This window comes from Erythrolamprus reginae, chromosome 1 (genome assembly GCF_031021105.1).
Source record: "Erythrolamprus reginae isolate rEryReg1 chromosome 1, rEryReg1.hap1, whole genome shotgun sequence".
NCBI lineage: Eukaryota > Metazoa > Chordata > Lepidosauria > Squamata > Dipsadidae > Erythrolamprus > Erythrolamprus reginae.
In genome coordinates this window covers 392,165,151-392,183,812 of record NC_091950.1, presented here as the reverse complement: position 1 = coordinate 392,183,812, position 18,662 = coordinate 392,165,151, and the positions used below count along the sequence as shown (strand labels likewise).

Genomic DNA, 18,662 nt, shown 5'->3' with positions numbered 1-18,662 from the left:
AACTCGGTTACTGACGTCATATTTTTTACAGTCAAGTTTGGAGCAGTTAAAATTAAGTTTAAATCTGTTGTGTGCTCTTGTGTTGTTGTGGTTGAAGCTGAAGTAGTCGCCGATAGGCAGGACATTGCAGCATATGATCTTGTGGGCAATACTTAGATCTTGTTTAAGGCGTCTTAGTTCTAGGCTTTCTAGGCCCAGGATTGAATGTCTAGTCTCATAGGGTATTCTATTTTGAGTGGAGGAGTCTTCTGGTGAACTATCTTTGAACATTTTCAAGGGTGTTAATGTCTGAGATGCTATATGGGTTCCAAACAGATGAGCTGTATTCGAAGATGGGTCTGGCGAAAGTTTTGTAAGCTCTGGTAAGTAGTGTGAGATTGCCAGAGCAGAAGCTACGTAGAATTAGGCTTACAACTCTTGAAGCCTTCTTCTATGAGGAGCCTCTCAATCGGCTCTTTCCCATTTCTATTTACTCAAATCAACTGGCATCTCTTGTTTTGTCACTAAAAGCATCTTTGTAGGGAGCACAATATCCCTATTCTGGAAGAAACATAGAATAATAAAAGAATACCCTCCCCTCCCAATGTCTGCCGATGTGTCATTGTTTAGCAATGCTGGCCAGCAATTTAAAATTAAGTCTACTTTAAATAAAGAACAGTTGAGTACATCATTCTATTGCTGAAATGAAAACAGAAAATAACCTTAGCTTTTGCTAGTGTTTTGCTACTTGAAATTAAATGGAAAGGATAAGATTCACAATGGGAAGCCACATATTTGGGTTGTGTAGCAAACCTATGATTATACACTTATTTCATTAGTATCAGAACCCAGACTGTAAGCCCAACATTATTGTGGTTGGTTGCACAGTCAACCAGATGTTTAGACTAGAATTGGAACTTTTATACACCTATCAAATCCTTTCCAAGGACCTGGCATAGGCAGATGTTAGTTTTTTCATGTTTTTTAAAAAGATATTGTCCCAAGTTATAAGATGTTCCAAGTAAAGTTTACAACTACAGTTGCCTAATGATGATTTTGTCAATGCCAGTGGTGTTCAAGAGGTGCACCAAATGTTTTGGGATTGAACTCACGGTGCCAATCACTATTGGTAATACTTTTGCTTTCTTTTGCTACAGTCATTCTACTACTATTTGTAGCTTTTTGTTTTTTTGTGATTCTTCTCCATTTCTTTCTCTTCTCTTCTGCTGTCTTCTGGTACTGCAATGTTTGCTATCCAGACTTTTTTTGTCTTTCTTATTGACAATTCTCCAGGCAGTATAGCATAGCTGGCTGGAGAATTCTGGGAGTTGAAGTCCAAAGATTTAAAGTTGCCAAGTTTGAAGACCTCTGCCTTAGATGAACAGAAAGTGTTTGAAAAGTGTTCAGAAACTTCAGATCATGCAGAATGCAGCCGTGAGAGCCATCGTGGGGCTTCCAAGATTCGCCCATGTTTCTTCAACACTCCGTGGCTTGCATTGGCTGCCAATCAGTTTCCGGTCACAATTCAAGGTGTTGGTCATGACCTTTAAAGCCCTACATGGCATTGGACCAGAGTACCTCAAGTACCGCCTGCTACTGCATGAATCCCAGCGACCGATAAGGTCCCACAGAGTTGGCCTTCTCCGGGTCTTGTCGACTAAACAATGTTGGTTGGCGGGCCCCAGGGGAAGAGCCTTCTCTGTGGCGGCCCCGGCACTCTGGAACCAACTCCCCCCGGAGATTAGAACTGCCCCCACCCTTCCTGTCTTTCGTAAACTACTCAAGACTCACTTATACCACCAGGAATGGGGGAGTTGAGACACATTTCCCCCAGGCTTTTTTATACTTTGTTTTATGTTTGGTATGAATGTGCTGTTTGGTTTTTTAAAAATAATGATAGGGTTTTATATGTTTTTAATATTAGATTTGTTCCACTGCTATATTGTTTTTATTACTGTTGTGAACCGCCCCGAGTCTTTGGAGAGGGGCGGCATACAAATCTAATAAATAAATAAAATAAATGAATAAATAAGGGAATTACATAAAGCTCTTTAGAGCTGACTGCAGTTATAATTTGGGGGACGGAGGCATCCTGCAAAAACTAGGGAATTTTAGAAGTGGTGGACTCAGTAAAGGATGACTGTAGCTTGAGAGGCATGGCATAAAAGCGGTGGGTTCTAACCTACTTTGTTGCTGGTTCAGTTCCTCCTATGCTGCATGGCTGCACCTTATGGGCGCGCGTGCTATGCACACATGTACATGTGCAGTGGCAAAAAAAATATCCCATTTTTTTTTAAAAGCCAAAAACAAGATGGCAAACGAATACACAATGATGGAAACTCAGCTTCTGTGCAGAAGAAAAAAAATAAACAACCCCCAAAAATACCCCCCCCAAAAATGATTTTTTAAAAAAGCTCCCCCTCCCAACCCCCCCAAAAAACAAGATGGTGACCACATGCACAGCACTGGAAACTCAAGCTTCTGTGCATGTGCAGAAGGGAAAAAACAGATTTAAACAAAAAATATTTTAAAAAAATCCATAATAATAGAAACATAGAAACATAGAAGACTGACAGCAGAAAAAGACCTCATGGTCCATCTAGTCTGCCCTTATACTATTTCCTGTATTTTATCTTAGGATGGATATATGTTTATCCCAGGCATGTTTAAATTCAGTTACTGTGGATTTACCAACCACGTCTACTGGAAGTTTGTTCCAAGGATCTACTACTCTTTTAGTGAAATAATATTTTCTCACGTTGCTTTTGATCTTCCCCCCAACTAACTTCAGATTGTGTCCCCTTGTTCTTGTATTCACTTTCCTATTAAAAATACTTCCCTCCTGAACCTTATTTAACCCTTTAACATATTTAAATGTTTCGATCATGTCCCCCCTTTTCCTTCTGTCCTCCAGACTATACAGATTGAGTTCATGAAGTCTTTCCTGATACGTTTTATGCTTAAGACCTTCCACCATTCTTGTAGCCCGTCTTTGGACCCGTTCAATTTTGTCAATATATTTTTGTAGGTGAGGTCTCTAGAACTGATAATAATAATAATAATAATAATAATAATAATAATAATAATAATAAAAAGATGGCGGTGCCCACGGACTGGTATCGGCTGATCTGGTTCCATGACATTATCATGATGTCACCAGCGGGTCGCTACCAGTTTGGACGAACCAGCCCAAACCGGGAGGAACCCACCTCTGATGGCACCCTACTGTCATGTCATCTGAAATCTATCTGACCACAGTGGTACACAAACGTTCCCATATGGACCACCAGTCGAGGCTCTTTTTTCTTGCCAAGCTGAACAAAGGAACTTTACAAAATGCAATTTGGAAAGGGATGGGGGGGAAAAAGGAGAGATAGTATTGAACAGATGTGTACAATATGCATTCAATAGTGTGCTAAACCTCCATGAACCAATGTGCCATTATTACTAAAGGGTGTCTGGTTTCTAATTAAAAAATAATAATTATCACCTGATCCGCAGGAACCAATTTAAAGGGCTAAAAATGGGGAAAGTTTTCCCCTGCCTCATTCTGCTGGTCCTCTTCACATTAGGGTGTTAATCCTTCCCCCACCTCCAGCTGCCTCTCACGGAAACTTTCCCCACGTACCTTACGTCCTCTTGGTGTATCCCTGTTAATCTCTCCCATTCTTGTACACCTGGAGCTTTCCTGGACACCTCCCCTTTTTTTGTTGCTTCAAAAGGTCTGCCCGGAAGATTGCTCTAGCACTAAAGACAAGCTTGTGTGGTATAAAAAGGGGCTGGAGTTGCAGCTGAAACCCTGCAGATGTGAAGAGGAAGAAAGGGAGAGAGACCGAGAGAGGAAAAGAGGGAGAGAAGAGGGAAAACTCTCATTGGAGCAACAGGTAAGTAACGCTCTTGCCTTGGCTGCACTTTAATTTTACAGACACTGGTCCCACATGTCTCTGTCTGAAAGGATGGCCAGGATTGCTTTATTCATTTTCTTTCAAGTGTAGGTGAAGAAGCTTTGTCTTTAAAGTTCTGCGGTGCAGATCCCAGCTGACAAACATCAAGAAGGGAAAAAAACTCAGACCAGGGCAGGGCAGGAGGTAGCTTTGAAGGCAATGAAGCAAGTTGCTACCCATGGCATGCAGTGTTCCCTCTAATTTTTTGGGGGGGTGGGCGGAAAAGTATAGTGTTTGAGCGGCAGTCCCTTCGGGACTGGGCAGCACAGAAATAATAAATAAATAAATAAATAAACAAACAAACAAACAAATAAACAAATAAAAACCCACCCTGTTTTGCCTTAGAGAATTTCAAAATAAAATACTGTACTGTGTGTCTATAACAGTGAGCTCATAATAGGGCAACTCTATCAATATCAAAATGCCACTTAAATAGTTGAGCTAGTTTCAAACTAGATTTTGATTTTCTTTCTCTCTTCCTTACTCCCATTCTTTTTCTTTCTCTTTTCCTTCCTCTCTTTTTCTATCTGTTTCTCTCTCTTCCTCTCTTCCTCTCTCTCTCCTTCCCTCTCACTCTTTCCCTCTCAGCTTCTGGGCAGGTTTGGAAAACTCTGAGTTGATGATGATTTTTAAGTGAGCGATTGCTCACTGCTCAGCTTAGAGGGAACTATGATGGCATGTCCTGTTTCTAAGTTTCTATCATATTGCAGACAGCCTTTACAAGGGATGTGATCCGCTTTTATTTGCATCTTTCCCAATCAACTGAAGAGTGGTAGGTAAGAGCTCATTTCCCATGCATAGTTTTGCTTGCTCTTTTTGTAGGCGACTTCTGCTCTCTGTTTAATTGTTCAGGAGTTCTGCCTGCGTAGACAGTTGCAAAGGCAATATCTCAAGTGGAGTAAATAATTAGAATTAAACAGGGCAGGAACGAAAGGCTTCTGCAAAAGAGGACTTTGTAGTTATGTAACTTTTCAAAAATAAAATTCATTTGTGTATTTTTATCAGTTTTTATTTCTTTTTCCTTTTTTTCCTTCCTCCCATCCTTTCTTTCTTTCTTCCTTCTTTCCTTCCTTCCATCTTTCTTTCCTTCCTTTCTTCCTTCCTTCCTTCCTCCTTTCTCCTAGCTTCAAACCCATATTCAGGAATGTATAAGCTCTGGGGATGACAATTATTCTAAAACACAATTAGTTTTTGATAGACTACTAAAACTATTTTTTTTATTCTGTCTGTCTGTCTATATCTGTCTGTCTGTCTGTCTGTCTGTCTGTCTGTCTGTCTGTCTGTCTGTCTGTCTGTCTGTCTATCTATCTATCTATCTATCTATCTATCTATCTATCTATCTATCAATCATCTCTCAACTTGCTTTTTACAACTAGGAGAAAGAATAGTTTAATTTTGCTATCAGGAAATAGTTATTCCCTAAAACACATGTGGAGGAAAATATGAGACTGTAAGGTATCTTGAAGGGGAATCTAATTCACTGAAGAAAGAGAACACACATTTTTGTGCATTGATGATGAGTAATTCTTCCATGAAACTGCTATGCAAATCAAAAGCAGTTCCATTATTTTGGAGATTTTTTTTAAAAAAATATAATTTTGTTATTACATGGAGGAGATGTGTAAGATCCTTGCACATAAAGAGCCTGAATGTGGTAACATTTTGATAATGGGAAGAACAGGGAAATTCAGTCTCTAGCAGGGTTCACTTGAAGTTTGGTGGTGCCTAAACATTCTTCTCCTAAATACCATGGACCCAATCTCCTGCAGAATTTTTCTGGATAAAAGTCCCATTGAAATCAACGTGGGCTGCCCAAGGAGACTATTGAAGTCCAATATAGATCCTATTTGTTGTAAGCCGTCCTCCTGAGTCCATCGGGATTGGGCGGCATAGAAATCAAATTAAATAAATATATTATATTTATATTATATTTATTGGATTTGTATGCCGCCCCTCTCCGTAGACTCGGGGCGGCTAACAACAATGATAAAAACAGCATGTAACAATCCAATTAATAAAACAACTAAAAACCCTTATTATAAAACCAAACATACACACAAGCATACCGTGCATAACTTGTAATGGCCTAGGGGGAAGGAATATCTTAACTCCCCCATGCCTGGTGGCATAAGTGAATCTTGAGTAGTTTACGAAAGACAGGGAGGGTGGGGGCAGTTCTAATCTCTGGGGGGAGTTGGTTCCAGAGGGCCGGGGCCGCCACAGAGAAGGCTCTTCCCCTGGGGCCCGCCAAACAACATTGTTTAGTCGACGGGACCCGGAGAAGGCCAACTCTGTGGGACCTTATTGGTCACAGGGATTCGCCAAAGACCTTCAGGAACCATATCCTTGGATTCAATGAGCCGCCTTCTCTTCATAGCAGCCTTGGTCCTCCATCCGTGGCCTTTTCTTTGGCTCTATTGCAATTTCACGGTGGAAGAGGAATATATTGAGTCTGACTATGTGAAATACTTGGCAAACTCTCTGCTTTAAAAATATTTTAAATTTCTTTGCCACCCATCTCACTATTGAAGCAACTATAACTTCCTATGCACATTTTAGGTTTTTTTTCCTCGCTTCTTGTTTTCTGCTTTTTGTATTCTTATTTATTTTTATTTTTCAATTCTAAAGTTTCAAGCTGGTATCTCCTTCAATTGCTACGATCTCCATGTCTCGTAAATGAAGGTAAATATACATGTCCCAGGATAATGTTTCAGGATCCAATTTGGCTTGGTTTTAAGCAGCTCTTAATCTTCCAAGCTTTCAGACTCATGCTAAAGCCCATCCTCAGGGAATTCCTCTCTTATTAGATTGTATTCTGGTGAGAACACTTTCTGGTGAGAGAGAAGAAACCTGAGGAGCCCCAGCAAAAGTCCAAAAACTCAAAAGACTAAATCTCTGGTCCCATTGACCAACCCAGAGTGGATCCCACAATTTCTCTATACATTTCTGAGTTGTGCTCATATGCTGCAATGTCCTACTGGTCAATGACTACTTCAGCTTCAACCGCAACAACATATAAAGCCCTTCATGGCACAGGACCAGAATATCTCCGGGACCACCTTCTGCCACACGAATCCCAGCGGCCAGTTAGGTCCCACAGAGTTGGCCTTCTCCGGGTCCCGTCAACTAAACAATGTCGTTTGGCAGGACCCAGGGGAAGAGCCTTCTCTGTGGCGGCCCCGACCCTTTGGAACCAACTCCCCCCGGATATCAGAGTTGCCCCCACCCTCCTAGATTTTTGTAAGCTCCTTAAAACCCACCTCTGTCGTCAGGCACGGGGGAATTGATACTTTCCCTCCCCCTAGGCTTATAAAATTTATGCATGGTATGCTAGTATGTATGATTGGTTTTTTAATTGGGGTTTTAAATTAACTTAAACTTAAATATTAGATTTGTTTACATTGTACTATTATTGCTGTGAGCCGCCCCGAGTCTGTGGAGAGGGGCGGCATACAAATCTGATTAATAAATAAATAATAAATAAGAGCACGCAACAGATTCAAACTTAATACGAACCGCTCCAAACTTGACTGTAAAAAATATGATTTCAACAATCGAGTTACTGAAGTGTGGAACTCATTACCGGACTCAATTGTGTCAACCCCTGACCCCCAACATTTCTCCCTTAGACTCTCCACGATTGACCTCTCCAGGTTCCTAAGAGGCCAGTAAGGGGCGTACATAAGTGCACTGGTGTGCCTTTTGTCCCCTGTCCAATTGTCTTTCCTTTCTCTCACTTATCATATATATTCTCTTTCTTTCATATATCCTCTCCTCTAAGTTCACTTTACCCTTATATATATTACTACATGTCTATTTTTCTTCCTATGTATTTGTGTATTGGACAAATGATGAATGAATGAATGAATGAATGAATGAATGAATGAATGAATGAATGAATAAATGTGCATGCACTAAGAACAGCTCACGAAAGGACACTTCCTTCCAAAATACAATGAAGTTCTTCAGATTTCATCTTTGAAATGGCATGCTGTTAGTGTAATACTCATCTTCTAGATGAACTAGCAAACTAACTTGGTAATAGAAGGATAGACATCCCTGGAGAGCAGCCTAGTCATTATCTGTTTGGAGCCACATGGGTCTGGGAAAGTTTCAGCAGACCTTGAAATAATAGAGGGGGAAAGTTGAAGTGTAAATGTTGAAATGAGAGAGGGGGGGGAAATCAAAACCATTTTCCCCTTGCAACACATGTGTTTATTTATAGGAACGTTCTTGAAAATACCTGCTAAGAATAATGACACAGTCTTGCCCAACATCTGGATGAGATTTGTAATAATGTTAATGTACCTAGATATGTGCATAGAAAATAGGCTTATTTGTGCAGAGGCTTGTAGAAAGTGACAGGGTGGTGGAGGAATAGTACAAATAGTTTAGTGAAGGTCTTAGCCTACTGCCAAAGAAGTTTAGCTTCACCCCTTTTCCCTTTATAATAAATTTCATTTTTCTGTTTTTGTAGAATTAGCAGCTGGTTTAGTGGGGCTTAGAGTACTGGACATAGTTATAATAGCATCATAAGCCACAGTAATAATTAATTCCAGACATTGCGATTGGGATTTTTGGATAAAATAACATATGAAGTGGTCTTCTTTATTTCATGAAGATTGTATCTCTATTCATGGCAAGGGAGCAAATACAGGAAGAACATTCTATTAGCACCACAATCTCTGGCTAGTTTCACATTTATTTATTTATTTATTTATTTATTTATTTATTTATTCATTCATTCATTCATTCATTCATTCATTCATTCATTCATTTATTTATTTAGATTTGTATGCCGCCCCTCTCCGCAGACTCGGGGCGGCTCACAACAAAGTGAAAAACAATTTATAACAAATCTAAATTTCTACTAAAAACATTTTAAAAACCCCATTTTCTAAACATACATACATACACACATACCATTCATAAATTGTATATCCCCGGGGGAGATGTCTCAGTTCCCCCATGTCTGATGACACAGGTGGGTCTTAAGGAGCTTACGAAAGGCAAGGAGAGTAGGGGCAGTTCTAATCTCCGGGGGGAGTTGGTTCCAGAGGGTCGGGGCCGCCACAGAGAAGGCTCTTCCCCTGGGGCCCGCCAACCGACATTGTTTAGTTGACGGGACCCGGAGAAGGCCCACTCTGTGGGACCTAATCGGTCGCTGGGATTTGTGCGGCAGCAGGCGGTCTCGGAGATATTCTGGTCCAGTGCCATGAAGGGCTTTAAAAGTCATAACCAACACTTTGAATTGTGACCGGAAGTTGATCGGCAACCAATGCAGACTGCGGAGTGTTGGTGAAACATGGGCATACCTAGGTAGGCCCATGACTGCTCTCGCAGCTGCATTCTGCACGATCTGAAGTTTCCGAACACTTTTCAAAGGTAGCCCCATGTTACATGTTATTATTGTAAGGAATGATTTGTGATAACAATGGCTTATTGAACAAATCACAATAAGCTGTGTTCCCATACTTCCATTGGGGTTGCCAAACACGGTGGCTGGACTTGTACAACAGGATAAAGCATATATGTGTCAGCATAACCTGTGTGTGAGAGGTTAAGCAAATTAGTGAGAAAATATAATGTTAGCAAGTTCAGGTTAGCTGTCCTAGAGAATAGGGAATATGCATATCCATATGCATATCTGTACAAGTGTCAGCCTCTAATGCTATAATTGTCTAGCATTTAAAATAGTGGTTCTCTGCTTTTTAGGATGAATACAGTAAGCACATCTGGAATTCTAATAGCATGTGATAGACATTGTCACAAAAATGGGGTCAGCATAGATATGGTTAACTCTTTTATTGTATTTAAACAAAGGATGGGGCTGCTGACTCTGAACCATTTATTCTATTATTCCAGGAATGTCCCCAGAGTGTATGTCAGTCTGAAGACATTAATGGAAATGTATTATGCTTGAGATTGGATCTTAGTGTTGCAACCTGCAAGCTCTTATTCTTACCTGAAATAAATAAGCAGGCACCAAAGAATGTGCCAGCAGGACTTTGCTACTTTAACCAGGAGTTAACATTCTGGGAGAGATTTCTAAAGAAATGCTTACCCCTAGAATCTTTGGGGCGAAAATCCTCATTTGATGGCAATTATCCACCAGTAATGCAGATAGAGGAAATGAGGTAAACCACGACTAGGTAGTGTTGTGGTTAGCTCTGGCCCAGCTCCTGCCCCAAGGACTGTGGATGTGGGGGAGACATCCACATGCTGCAGGCCTGTCTTGTCCCCGGTGGAATCCGCTGATGAAGGCTCCTCTGACCAAGAAGACATGAGTGACAGGGAGGAGGAGAGTGTGGCAGACAGCTCAGAAGGAGATCAATTATCTAGCTCCTCCTTGGATTCGGAACAAGAGTTAATGATACAGCCACGCTTGTGGAGAACAATGCATAGGCAGCAACAACTGAGAGATTATTATCAAAGAAAATGAGGCCACTTGTAGTTGGGTGGGGCTGTGGTAATTAGTGAGGCTGCTATAAATAGCAGCCTGTGGGTTTGGCCATTGTGGAGGATTATCTGATCATTGTGTTTCGTGCCTGCTTTACTGACTTTGACCTTTTGTGTGCTGATTTTTCCCCGCTTTGAAACTAAACCAGAGCAAAGTGTGTTTCACTTTGTGAAAGAAGGAGGACTGTGAATTGCCTCACAGCTGCAAGCTAAGTATCTCAGAACTGATAAGGGACTTGTACAAATTACCAGTTTGTTTGGAAACGAGTGCTCTTTGCTATACAAAAAGAGGGCTTAGTTTAAGCGAATTTTCATTATAAAGAACATTGTTTTGAATTTTCAAACGTGTACATGTCTGAAATTTGTACCTGTGAATTTTCGGGAGGAGTCTGCCAGAGAGCCTGACAGAACAGGTAGTAATCTTAGGATAAATCTAGATCAAATCTTTGATAGCTCATGCACCCCATCATTTCATGCTACTTATAACTCTCTCTTTTTTGCTTTCCATTCAGTTATGTCTGATTCTTTAGACTATCTGGACAATCCCTTGCAATTTCCTTTCAAGGTTTTTCAGAACGGTTTGGCATTGCTCCTTCCTAGAGAGAAGGCAACTGGCCCAAAGTCACCCAACTGGATTTGTGTCTAAGGCGGGACAAAGATTCACAGTCTCGCAGTCTCTAGCATGTTGCTTTAACTGCCACATCAGACTGGCTCTCTATAATCTACATGACTTTGCTTCCCCATACTTTTGTCTCAGCAGAAACACTCTTCTTTCTCTGAAGATGCTGAACTCCCAGTGGAGTAGCCTTTGGGCCATCATGGGAGTTCTGCTCATCCATTCAGTGGCAGGAGTGCACAGCCTCTGTGGGTGTTGGGACATGGACACGGAAGTGAAAGTGATGGTAAGTTCACCTAGGTTCCTGGTTTTTTTTTAAAGGCGGCCTTGTAATATTTGTATGGAATTTGTTATGGGTGATAATTACTTGCTTACATGGGCGTTAAATAGAGATTATTGTCCTTGATGCTCTCCAAGCTTGTCTTGAAGACATTTCATTACCTGTTAAAAACATAGAAACATGGAAGACTGACGGCAGAAAAAGACCTCATGGTCCATCTAGTCTGCCCTTATACTATTTCCTGCATTTTATCTTAGGATGGATCTATGTGTATCCCATGCATGTTTAAATTCAGTTACTGTGGATTTACCAACCACGTCTGCTGGAAGTTTGTTCCAGGCATCTACTACTCTTTCAGTAAATTTACTTTGCGAAATAGCCCAGCCCGATAAACAGTCCAAGTCAGACACGTAATAGTCAGAATAACAATCCAAATAAAGTCTTTCTTACCAGCTGTCTTTGACATAAACAGTAAGCAAAGATGTAAAGCTTAAACATAGTTTAGCTACAAGTACTGTACAACATATAGAATGCAGAGAGAATGGAGAGCAAACTAACAGAGCGAATGACAGAAAGAATAACAGAGTGAATAAACTATGATCTCTAGCTTCCTCTTATGGCAGTCTGCAACACCACCAGTCAATCAGACATACCTCAGTTAAAGTTATATTAACACACATTGTTGCTTTATATATTGCCAACCCAACTGTTTAACAAACTAGGTAACTTCACTAGTGCATTCCTTCATTCCTTCGTTCCATCCCTCCCTCCCTCCTTCCATCCCTCCATCCCTCCATCCATCCAGCTAGCTATCTAGCTATCTAGCTATCTAGCTATCTAGCTATCTAGCTATCTATATATCATATCCCTCCCCCCCACCCGCCCTGTCATTTCTCTCTCACTCTGCATGAAGTCTAAGAGTGCTGGGATACTTCATTAAAGGAGAGGGAATAAATATTCCATCTCTTGTTTTCATTTCATTTCTTTTTTCATTTAAGGCAAAATCGTAAGCTGTACTGAAGTTTAATCTAGCTGTTTTAGCCCCACTCTTCCAGAAATCAACGAATCCCCTTTCATCGGGGAATGTAGTCCATGGGCTCAGATGGTATAATGCAGCTATATAGGGGAACCCACTGAGGGAAGGGACTATGGAAGGAGAGTGTACCAGAAGCAAGCTAAGCTGAGTTACCCACTGGATGGCTGATAATGGAAATTTAATTTCCCTATTGTATTATCTTTGATCTTCTTTTCTAGACCACTGGTATTCCAATTTCTTAAGCTTTTATGTTCCATTTTAAAATTAAAGTAGAAAAATTCTGAAATAATTTCCTTTTTCAGATCAATGTCAGTATGCACAGCAGAGCCTTATCTTTGCCTGTCTAGAGCTCACGGAGATGTCTACCAATATATGTCAATAATTGGCATCTTTTTAAGATTGCTGATAACTAAATCCAACCTCCTGAACCTGAACAAATCAGTTGAACTCCCTCATCTCCAGCTAAGAGAAATATATTGCTCTTCTATCAAAATATTGTACATATTTGATGGTTTGTAGACAACAATAACAAAGGGATATTGAGATTCTAGAAAGAGTGCAGAGAAGAGCGACAAAGATGGTTAGGGGATTAGAGGCTAAAACATATGAAGAATGGTTGCAGGAACTGGGCATGGCTAGTTTAATGAAGAGAAGGACCAGGTGAGACATGATAGCAGTGTTCCAATATCTCAGAGGTTGCCACAAAGAAGAAGAAGTCAACCTATTCTCCAAAGCACCTGAGGGTAGAACAAGAAGCAATGGGTGGAAGCTAGAGAAATAATTTAGAACTTCCTTCGTGCACCCCCCCCCCTCCAACACAATACAAGTCACAGTGAGAGACCGAAAATCCCCATCCCAGTGAATTCTGCTAACAAAGCCCTACATGCCTTAGGACCAGGTTACTTATGGGATTGTCTCCAGCCTCATGTATCTAAGCAAATGGTCAGAGGCCACAGAGTCAGCCTTCTCCAGGTCTCGTCAGCCAAGCAATGCTGTCTTGCGGGCCCTAAGGGAAGGGCCTTCTCTGCGGCAGCTCCGGCCCTCTGGAACCAACTCCCCTTGGAGATTCGTAATGCCTAGACTCTCCTGGCCTTCCGGGAGGCTTTAAAAACTCACCTTATTTATTTTATTTAGTTTTGTTTTGTTTTGTTTTGTTTTGTTTTATTCTATTCTATTTTATTTTATTATTTATTTTATTTTATTTTATTTATATATATATTTGCATGCCGCCCTTCTCCGAAAACTCGGGGCGGCTATCAGAATACAAAAAACAGCTAAAAAATTCTACTAAAATCCCATAGATATTAAAATCAGTCAACCAACTCATTCACAACCACACATTACATCTCATAGACAGGGGAATGAGTCTCTTGAGATAAATGAGCCTTTGAGACTCTTGCAAATGAGTCTTTGAGATTCTTGCGAAAGGCAAGGAGGGTGGTGGCAGTGTGAATGTCCGGGGGGCGCTGATTCCAGAGGACAGGGGCCACCACAGAGAAGTGTCTTCCCCTGGGCCTCACCAGATGACGTTGTCTGGTTGACGGGACCCGGAGAAGCCCAACTCTGTGGGACATAACCAGTCGCTGAGATTCATGTGGCAGAAGGTGGTCCCGTATGGTTTTATGATTTGGGTTTTTAAAATCAGTTTTATAATTGGGCTTTAGAATTTTATGTATGTATGTATGTATGTATTAATTGGATATCTATGCCGCCCCTCTCTGAAGACTCAGGGTGGCTTACAACATATAATAAACAATATACAATATCTTGAATCCAATTAATTAATTAAAAATCTAAAACTCCCCAAAAGCATACCCCCCCCAATCATTCCATACACTCAACATTCTCTTAACACATTCATTTTATATGAATGTGAGTCCTTGGAGAGGAGCAGCATACAAATCTAAAATAATAATAATAATAATAATAATAATAATAATAATAATAATAATAATAATAATAATTATTATTATTATTATTATTATTATATGTTGTGAGCTGCCCTGAGTCTTCGGAGAAGGATGGGAGAAGTCCAATAAATAAACAAACAAACACCCAGTCCTCTTATACTATGTGAACTGCACATTAAATGTTTAATGTGGAAACTGCAGTTTAATGTTTCCAAATGTAAAATAATGCACTTGGGGAAAAGGAATCCTCAATCTGAGTATTGTATTGGCAGTTCTGTGTTAGCAAAAACTTCAGAAGAGAAGGATTTAGGGGTAGTGATTTCTGACAGTCTCAAAATGGGTGAACAGTGCAGTCAGGTGGTAGGGAAAGCAAGTAGGATGCTTGGCTGCATAGCTAGAGATATAACAAGCAGGAAGAAGGAGATTATGAGTGAGATTATAGAGTGCTGGTGAGACCACATTTGGAATACTGTGTTCAGTTCTGGAGACCTCACCTACAAAAAGATATTGACAAAATTGAACGGGTCCAAAGACGGGCTACAAGAATGGTGGAAGGTCTTAAGCATAAAACGTATCAGGAAAGACTTCATGAACTCAATCTGTATAGGAAAAGGGGGGACATGATCAAAACATTTAAATATGTTAAAGGGTTAAATAAGGTCCAGGAGGGAAGTGTTTTTAATAGGAAAGTGAACACAAGAACAAGGGGACACAATCTGAAGTTAGTTGGGGAAAAGATCAAAAGCAACATGAGAAAATATTATTTTACTGAAAGAGTAGTAGATCCTTGGAAAAACTTCCAGCAGACGTGGTTGGTAAATCCACAGTAACTGAATTTAAACATGCCTGGGATAAACATATATTCAACCTAAGATAAAATACAGAAAATAGTATAAGGGCAGACTAGATGGACCATGAGGTCTTTTTCTGCTGTCAGTCTTCTATGTTTCTGTGTTTCTATTATACCTTGCCCTGGACCTACAAGTCAACCATACTATGTTGTTGTACTTATTTTTCATTCAGGAACCTGACAGCCCACGGATAAAAACTGTTCTTCAGCCTGTTTGCGCAGCTGCCTCTGTTTCTATATTTTCTTCCCGATGGCAGGAGAATGAAGAAGTGCTGACCAGGGTGTGATTCGTCCCTGAGGATCTTCCTCAGGATGGCAGAATGTAAATCCAGTGGATATGTGAAGCTTTGACAGGAGTAATTTTGTCTTGCTATCTAACTTCATTTATGATTTCAAACCATTTATCTCACCCAGTGTAGGATCCAATTTCCAACAATGGTTGGAAATTCGTAAGTGGGAAATAGAAACCCAAATATTCTTTTTTTTTTTGCCACTACCATCACTGACCAAGTGAAACATATAGGAAATTCTTTAGGAGGATGCGAAAGCAGATGTGACAAGACTGGTTTGACAGGCTAGGTGAGAGTCAGTCATCTTTCTGGAGATACCCAACTATTCTTAGATCAAAGCCTTCTCCCAAATTGCTTCCTGCTTTAAAGGAATACATGCGCTAATAAGATTTTAAATATAACTGAATTAAATGTAAATAGGAGCAGTTCAGCTTTAGAAAAACTTGCCTGCAAATTAACAAACAGCTGGCAGATTTGCTCGCGAGCCTGACTCTCCTTGCTGAGGCACTAACCCTGAGAAAAGTAGGAAAGGGAAGGAGCTCTATTTTTTATTCATTTATTATTAGAGTTGAAAGGGATCTTGCAGGTCATCAAGTCCAACCCCCTGCTCAAGCAGGAAACCCTAGTGATGGGGTGTTCACTGTCTGAAATAAGTTCATTTCCGAAGGTTTGTAACTATGGGAGAGGCTGATGTAAGCCATAATCAGCATGTAATCATGGGTTTGCTAATTGCGCTGCAACCTGATTGGCTGTATCCTATATAAGGAGGAACACCCTTGCCACACCCATTGTGGTTTGTTACACTGGTTTGTTACAGAGTGAGTGGTTTGTTATAGTAGTGAGTGATTTGTAGTTTAGTGGTTAGTGCTTGGTGGTAGCAGTGGTGGATATTATAAGAGTTATATGAAAGTATTGTATGATAGTTTATTTAGAGTAGCAATTTGATACAAGAGAAGTAAATATATTTTTACAAGAAATCCTGCTGCTGTATTTCATTGAAGACTTCAATTAGATATACAGTAGTGGTTACCTGTGGCTACTTGGTGGGTTAACTTCCGTGTGTGCAAAACTCTCTCTGCCCAACATTCACAACCTCCACTAGCAGGCTGTTCCACTGATTGACTGCTCTCACAGTCAGAAAGTTCTTCCTTATTTCCAGGTTGAATTTCTCTTTGGTCAGTTTCCATCCTTTGCTCCTGGTCTGGCACTCTGGTGCACTGGAAAATAGTGTGACCCCCCCCCCCTCCTCCTCTGAATTGAAACTTTGTACAGTAGTTTTGAAGTCAATGTCTTCCTGTTTGTCCCCTCTTTTCCATTGCAGGAGTGCCTCAGGGCCTGCAGAACAGGCCCCTCAAATGAGTCTCCAGTCTATCCAGGAAATGGTCACATGCAGCCTCTCTCTGAAAATCTTCACAAGTACATCCACTGGAACAAGTTTGGGAAGAGTAACAGCAACGGCGGCAGCTTAGGCAACAAAAGAAAGAACCTTTCCAGTGACTCTGGAGCAGATCTCTTCTCGGCTTCTTCGGAAACTCAAGAGAGCTGGGAAGGAGACTCGGAAAGCCCCCAAGACTCCCGTGAAAAGCAAGAAGGCAAGAGGTCCTACGCAATGGAGCACTTCCGATGGGGGAAGCCGGTGGGCAGGAAGAGGCGGCCCGTCAGAGTCAACCCAAACGGGGTGGAAGAAGAATCTTCGGAGAATTATCCTCAGGAGTTCAGAAGAGACCTTTCCTGGGAGATGGAACACCCCGAGCTTGACTCCCCGGAGGAAAAACAGAGCAGCGAAGCCACTAAGGTGGACAAAGAAAAACAGCTGAGGAAAATAAAAACCGATAACGCCGCCTACAAGATGCACCACTTCCGGTGGAACGCCCCAGCCCTGTCCAAGAAGAAGCGCTACGGCGGCTTCATGACCTCAGAGCACAGTCGCACTCCGCTAGTGACTCTTTTTAAGAACGCCATCGTCAAAACTGCTTATAAGAAAGGCCAGTAAGGATGAGACCAGGACCAGTTGCACCATCGCATGGTAGCAATGGGGGAAAGGTTCTGGGCACAACTCGCCTATGAATTTCTCTGACATATTTCATTATATTATTATTAACGAGTATCATTTCTTTTCGTTGTTCTTACTTATTAATGTTAAATCACTGCTTAGGAGACACTTTCACGTTTGCCTTCTGGTTTTGAATATACCAATAATGGTGGGAAGCGTGGGTGGCAGATCTTTAAAGGTGACATCTGCCATTGTGTGCCAGTAAGCAGGATGAAGAACTAAAGGAGTAGTTATCTTTCAGAGGGACAGATTATTTTTATATTTTAAACCAGCTGTACAATACTGTAAATGAAAGGATTAAAGTTATAAAGTTCTACTACTAATACATTTTTTTTTTGCAAACTAACCGAGTCTCTGAGGTTGTCTCTTTGGTCACTTGGAGTGCAATTGTCATCATTTCAGAGTCTTCCGCCTTTGTAGCAGGCAGGGATACAATCAGTGAGGTTACTGTTGTCCGTACGTAGATTGTGTACTATATTAGAAAAGATAAATGTAAAATGTGACTACACTCAGACCTTGAGTTACAAATCAGACAATCTTTTAGTCAAGTTACGTTGTACAAAATCATCCTTTTCTACTTGAAAATTTAGAGGAAACCTAACCTGTTGTGCAAATGCAACAGCTAAAATGTAAACTGACCTTCTCAAGCATGTTGTGCGAACCTACATAATTGGATTATTTCATTAAACCATAATTCAGTGAAATAGTATTTTGTGCAAATACAACCATAGAGGTTTTACAGCAGCTCCCTTCTGGGATGTTGTATACAAACCATTTATACTTCACTGTACAATGTTTGCTGAGTTAAAGACTATATTTTGGGCTGAATGCCCTGTTAATTTCATTCATTGACATATTCATTGATATATGAAGTGATGTAAGGTTTCCTGCCTAAGCAGGGGGATGGACTAGAAGATCTCCAAGGTCCCTTCCAACTCTTCTCTTCTCTTCTATTCTATTCTATTCTACTCTACTCTACTCTATTCTATTCTACATCAGTTTACAATGTAATCAACTTAATATGATTAGTCGGCAATCCTTCAACCCTTTCATCATTAGGACACATTTAAACATTATAATCTGATTAAACCTTTTAAAAGTCTTGGAGGAAAAACACTCCAAAACGTTTTTGGGAAACATGGAGCTCTCTGTGCACGTTTCACCAATTTTTATGGAACAGAAGTCAGAATACACTAAGGAGAACACCCCTCACCCCAAAATTGCAAAACCAGAGAATAATTTTTA

At 40.6% G+C, this 18,662-nt stretch overlaps 1 protein-coding gene across 3 annotated transcripts; it reads left to right on the top strand.

Annotated features, from left to right (window-relative positions):
* The first annotated feature begins 3,559 nt into the window (after window positions 1–3,559).
* On the top strand, window positions 3,560–17,763 carry LOC139162012 (pro-opiomelanocortin-like). 3 transcript variants are annotated; one of them, XM_070741944.1, is made up of 3 exons: window positions 3,560–3,863; window positions 11,143–11,284; window positions 16,686–17,763. In XM_070741944.1, exons 2-3 carry the CDS (start codon window positions 11,165–11,167, stop codon window positions 17,355–17,357), a joined length of 792 nt encoding a protein of 263 aa, XP_070598045.1. In that variant the 5' UTR covers window positions 3,560–3,863; window positions 11,143–11,164; the 3' UTR covers window positions 17,358–17,763. The 3 variants fall into 3 exon arrangements, with proteins under 3 accessions (XP_070598045.1, XP_070598035.1, XP_070598055.1); XM_070741934.1 differs by having other exon boundaries at window positions 11,140–11,284; XM_070741954.1 differs by lacking the exons at window positions 3,560–3,863; window positions 11,143–11,284 and adding an exon at window positions 15,876–15,886.
* The last annotated feature ends 899 nt before the right edge of the window (window positions 17,764–18,662 follow it).

Coding starts and splice junctions, on each gene's coding strand:
- LOC139162012 (XM_070741944.1), top strand. CDS start 11,165: ATGCTGAACTCCCAGTGGAGTAGCCTTTGGGCCATCATGGGAGTTCTG. Junction 11,285..16,685: donor ACACGGAAGTGAAAGTGATG/GTAAGTTCACCT, acceptor TTTCCATTGCAG/GAGTGCCTCAGGGCCTGCAG.